At 37.1% G+C, this 6,000-nt stretch overlaps 1 protein-coding gene across 1 annotated transcript; it reads right to left on the reverse strand.

Annotated features, from left to right (window-relative positions):
* Positions 1-3,246: 3,246 nt before the first annotated feature.
* LOC145016427 (uncharacterized) lies at positions 3,247-3,810 on the reverse strand. Its single transcript, XM_078974746.1, has one exon. The coding sequence runs from the start codon at positions 3,808-3,810 to the stop codon at positions 3,247-3,249; it is 564 nt and encodes a 187-aa protein (XP_078830872.1).
* Positions 3,811-6,000: the final 2,190 nt, after the last annotated feature.

Genomic DNA, 6,000 nt, shown 5'->3' on the forward strand with positions numbered 1-6,000 from the left:
AGAATACATGCGATTTTGAAAATGTGTCAGCCTAAAGCTGGTGAGTTCATAAGAATATTTTGTAGTGAAAACCTGTTAATGAATCTAAAAAATGTATGCATGTTTCCCAAGAAAGTCCAATATTTTCTAACATGTTGTTCGTTACTATATGTATAGTATGTTGTTTGAAAACCCTGGCTACCACCAGTATGTAGTGTATGTTCTGTTTGAAAACCCTGGCTACCACTAGTATGTAGTGTAGTTTTATTATTTAAAATAAAACCTAGTAGTGTATCCATGGAATCCTCCAATGTAATGTATAGTAGTTTTATTACTTTAAATGAAACTAATGAAGAATGAAATTCCATAAACAAAGGTTAGTTTATACTATTGTGATTTCGTATAACCATCCTTGATATGACTGATGACCTCCGTGATGTTTCTTTAGGCGTCGTATGGTATAATATTTGTCACCTCAGGCATGCCTGCCTAACTGTAGCTAGCAATTTAGGTGTGGGATTGTCAGTCCCGAATAGATCTATTCACAAATCTCATGTTCTCCTTCAAGGAGACTCTGGTTATACTAAATGTAGAGGATTTTACTAGCACCCCGAAGGGTACAATTGAAGAGATGTCTCACAATCCTGTATTAACTAGTTTACGTGTTGTTCTGTATCGTGTTCTCATAATTGAAATCGTTTGTATATTTGGTAGAGTATAAATAATTATACTTAAATACTTACTTAGTGTTATATTCTTGTTATTTGAATGTAGAAATGAGTATCATAAACTAAATCTATCAGAGTTTATATGTTTGATCAAGTAAGTAGTTCGTATCGGTAAAACTGGTAATGAATTCCGCAAACTATACCTATTATAGTTTGACTGGAATGTTATGTTCATGAATTGTCTTGAAAACTATGCAATTATGTTTAGAAAACATCCCTTATGCTCCGCAAAATACAAAAGGGATAAAATATCTATATGTTTTATGGAAATCATTGGATTATATCAATTGTATAAGTTTTAAACTAATTAAAAACTTTTTGTTTTAGTTTCTCAAAATCATTTGTGTTTTGACTTGTATCCCTCCCTAAAAACGATTAAAATCATAAAAACATAGGGGTATGAACTCACTGTTTGTCGGGTGCAAGGGTTGAACTGGAAGATCCTCGAGTTGTTGTTTGTGACACTTAACGGAATCCTAATATCAAATAAATACATATATGTATCTAAATTAGCGATTTAGTTAGATAAAGTGTTAGAAAATTACTTGTGTTTGGTTAAGGAATGTTATCGGGACTAGATTGAATCGAGGGAACAGGTTTTTTTCCACCACTTAAGAGATGTGTACGGCCGTGAACAAGGGTTTATGGCCAGCAGGCAGCTTACGGCCGTGAATAGGGTTTACGGTTGTGAACACCTGTTCGAAGGGTTTATGGCACAAGCATAATTTGAAGGGTTTACGGCCGTAAACTCAAGAACAATGATGCTTGATTTCAAAGAAAACGTGTTCCAGATGCTCCCAATCGACTCCAAATGTCGATTTTTGGTGTTTTTCGGAAGAAAATAGGTGTTTTTTGTGTTTATGGTCAGCCGTTCTAGAGAGAATATGAGAGAGTTTTCATCTAAGAAGGTTCAAATGAAGGTGGGGGTCCTGTATTTATAGGTTGGGGGTATGGTCGGTGGTGGGGTGCACCTGACACCAACCGTACACGGGTTTACGGTAGTAAACAGGTATACAACCGTAAACCAGTGTACGGCCATACACCCAGCTAGGCCGAAAAGTGATGGATTTTGAGATTTTTCGGGTTTTCGTGCGATTTTGGTTTTCGACTCGTATAGAATTTTAACTGTATAAAACTAGTTGATCTCCTAAACCACGAAGTTTGACGAAAAATCAATAAAATTCAAATTTTATTGATGAGAATTGATCAAAAAAATGACAGAAAAAGTTTCGGATTGTTACATTTATAGTATGTATTGTACGTTCAGATTATCACATTGAAAGAGTTTGATGTTGGATTGAAATTGAGTTTGCACATAAGTGTGAAATTTAGTAACGACTTCAAATACTTCAGAATTTGAACAAAGAGGAATGACCCACAAAAAATGAGTAAAATCATCCAAAAAAAAAAGAACATAATATTTAAAACAACTCATACTAGAAATAAGAGATGTCTTAGTAAGAGAAGCTGAGAAAGGTAAACGACAATGCTTCCCAAGCTGGTAATCGTGATAGGTGGGAAGCTTATGCGTAGTGCTAGAAATAAATTTGCAAGTATGTAAAAAATCCAACACAAGAGAACCAGGATAACCAAGCCATTAGTACCAGGTGGGAGAGAGACAACAACACAGGTAGTAGCAGAGAGAGGAACTGGAGATGGGATAATAGGATAAAAATCACCAACACTATCACATCTTTGAATGAATGCACATGTTTCAAAATCCTTCATAGTGAAACCAAATGGGGGTAAAGGTAACAAAAACAAAGTTATCGGTAGTGAATTTACGGACAGAGACAAGATTTTTAACGAGTTTATCTGAGACAAGTACATTATTCAAAGCTAAACGGTTACGAGAATATCGAAAAAAAAAAAGTTTGACCAATGGAGTGACAGGGAGTATAGCACCATTACCAACCATAATAGATCTAGAGATAGAAGGTGTTAGAGAGAGCATGTTACCAGAATTAAAAGACATGTGAAGGTAGCTCCAGAGTCCATGTAAGTGTACTTGTCGGGTGGTGGATGAACATACATAGCTTGAAACACGTACACTAAGTTGGTGAATTGTTGAGGACCTGACCACCAAAAGAAACTCCACTGGAGGGTTGATGAGAATCCCTGTGAAACTATTGATGATGTTGTTTGGATTTCACTTAAGGAAGTTGCTGAGGGGCATAACCAATACCCAAAGTTTCTGGCTCAAGACCTAGTGCATAGTATAGCTGATGTGAAGGCATCAGTTGCGGACCAAGAGCATGAATAGGCAAGAGTTGAGTAGGATAAAACTGTGGAAGTGGGTTGAGGAGCACCTATTGAGATGATGCGAAGGGCAGCATGATCGGATGGAGTTGTTAATTCAGGTACAACTATTACGAAGTCGAGTGGCCAATAGAAGTGTGTCTAAAGGCAACGGGGGGGCTGGTGGGAGGGTCCATTGCCTAAAATTCTAGCGAAATTAGCATGTGGTTCCATGTAATTCCTATGAGAATTATTTTTTGAGGAGTTTTTAGAGGTGTTTCGGTTTTGGTTTTTGTTCCATCTATTCATTGATCTTCTCGGGTTGTTGGAGAAGGAAAAAGATTCGCACTTTGAGATATAGGTGAGTCATAAGTGGCATCGAAATCCGCCTCTCAAGATTCATGCAATAAAAGCATGTTTTTGGCCTCAAGAAAGATGGAAAAGACTTTGTGTTGGTGATGACATCAACAATGCTATGATATGAGGGCGGTAGTTGATGCAATATTTGCTTCACAAGATGTATTTTGTTGATTGTGAAATCAATATCTTGGATATCATCGAATAGGTTTTTGAGCATGTGGAAAAATTTGGTGATGGAGCTTGAACCATTATTTGTGTTGCGGAATTGATCTTGTAACTGTAACATATGGGACATCTTATTGTTGCGAAAAAATTCATCCAACTTATCCCAAAGATCTTTGGCGATGCAATAATCACTAGAAATTATTTGAAGCAAGCTGAGATCACATGTGCTATCAAACCAATATTTGATCCATGTATCAACGAAATACCATTCCTCATTGTCATCCCCGGTAGGAACCGATTTACCATAAATATGAACGTAAGACAAAGTTTCTCTATACATATTAGAGAAAATTTGACACTGCTCTTTGTATTTCAACCCATAAACATTTAGTTTAAAACCAAATTGATTGAAATCATTAGTGAGTGTGCAAACAAGACTCGGTTTCAACGGGTCGAGGAGGATGCAAGAATTGACATTAAATATTGTACCTTGAAGACCATATAAGAAACCAATCAAGGGAAGGAGTTGTAATAATGCAGCATCAGGTGAAGTGCGATAAGAGAGAAGGACATTAGAGAACAAAAGATGTCTGGAAAGGGTGTCGCTGGCCGGAGCTTGATTGGAAAGAAGCAGTAATAGCGATGCAACATAGTAGTAAGCAGGAAGCGAAGTCGGATGAGGCAGCAACCAATCATTGCAAGTCGACGACTAGAAAAAAATTTGACGCATACGTGGTGGATATTTTCGGTGAATACCCTGTGACATCCCCCAAATCACGGCCAAAAAAGACCGGTTTAATTTATGCTTTTAAAATAATTTTAGAATAATCCTTCGATTAAAAGAGTTGCGGAATTTGTTCCCAAAATGAAATATGATAAAATAAGATTTACCAAAGCATTTCTTAAAGAAATGTATTTTCATTATATAACAAAACTTGGGATGTCATGTTTCGATAAACAGACCAAAAGCATAAACATTACAAAATAGACCTTACAACAGTTAAATATAAAAACATGTCTATACTCCAAAAATAATTTGACAAGTCATCCAACTTATGCTCTGGCGCCGCTACCTGTAATACAAAGAAAACTGAGTGGGTTAGGCTTGTGAGTCTGGTGAACATATAGGGTTTTCAACCCACAATAAATTATTATTTTTAATTCCACCGACCAATAATAACCCAATTACCCATTCCCGTTATTCTCACTTTACGTCCCCAAGACAACTAACATAAGGGACCTAGTCTAAGAATATTTCATCGGGGCAACAACACATGCATTCGGGGGTTTCCCAGCAATATATGTCAAATAAGGAAACCTTGAGGAGGATGGAATGAACACCCAAGTTCATTAACACCTACAAGTGGCGAGCCTCCTAGCGTTCCACACAACTGTCTAGAAAAGTCTGTGATCGTCATCTAAACTCCACTAGATGACTGAATCAAACACAACATCGAGACCTCTCTTCATTTTAACACACATAACCTATCTACCCATGCTTTACCCAACACTTTTGTAGATAAAAATGCATATACAATTTAAAATTTGTATAAAACATTTATTCAACATTTATTTCAAATAAAAAATAATGTATAAACACATAACACATATTTTATATAGAATACTTTGTATCAGTGTGTTAGAAGAAAAAGGATATACACCCATTTCAAATAAACAACAATATATATATATATATATACACACACACACATAACACGTATTTCAAAGAAAATACTTCATATTTATGTGTTAGAAGAAAGTAACCACACACTCACTTGTTAAGACGATGCTCGAACATCACTTCGGCTCTTCAAGTGGAAATTCTTTGATGGATCCAGGATATCCTCACACACCGGACTTCTCGCGGGCAGAGCTTCGGCTCGGAAACTCTTTTCTTCTCGGGATGTTCGGGCTTCGGGACTTGCTTCGGGTCTCGGGATGATACCTGGGCTTCGGGGGTACTTCTTTGTAGGTAAATCGAGGTAATATGGGTGAGAGAAGGGTGAATTAGCAACCCTGGCCGGCTGCCCCTTCAAATCTATTTATAGGGCAAATTTCTCATTTTCCACGCCGTGGGCACTGTTTCCCACCCTCTGAAGAACTTTAAGCGGTCCAATAAACCTTAAAATTAACTTTCCCCTTTTTCCAAATCTTATAAGTCCCTTCCACGGCGAGACTTTAAGCAAAACCGAATCTCCAACTTCGAAAGTCATCGGTCTTTGCTTTTTGTCAGCATAGCTCTTTTGACGGTCCTGAGCTGCTAACATTCTTTCCCTGATTTTTTTTTCAGCTTTTTAGCTGTTTAATGAACCATCTCTGCTCCCATAATCTACTTTTCCCCAGCCTCAAGCCAACAAGACGGCGTACGACACTTCTGTCTGTACAAAGCTTGATAAGGTGCCATCTTTATGTTCGAGTGGAAACTATTATTGTAGGAAAATTCTACCAAAGGTAAATGTTCATCCCAGTTACCTAGGAATTCCAGGGTACATGCTCTTAGCATATCTTCAAGTGTTTGTATCATTCTTTC

This window comes from Lactuca saligna, chromosome 9 (assembly GCF_052625555.1).
Source record: "Lactuca saligna cultivar CGN05327 chromosome 9, ASM5262555v1, whole genome shotgun sequence".
Taxonomy (NCBI): domain Eukaryota; kingdom Viridiplantae; phylum Streptophyta; class Magnoliopsida; order Asterales; family Asteraceae; genus Lactuca; species Lactuca saligna.

Coding starts and splice junctions, on each gene's coding strand:
- LOC145016427 (XM_078974746.1), bottom strand. CDS start 3,810: ATGTATAGAGAAACTTTGTCTTACGTTCATATTTATGGTAAATCGGTT.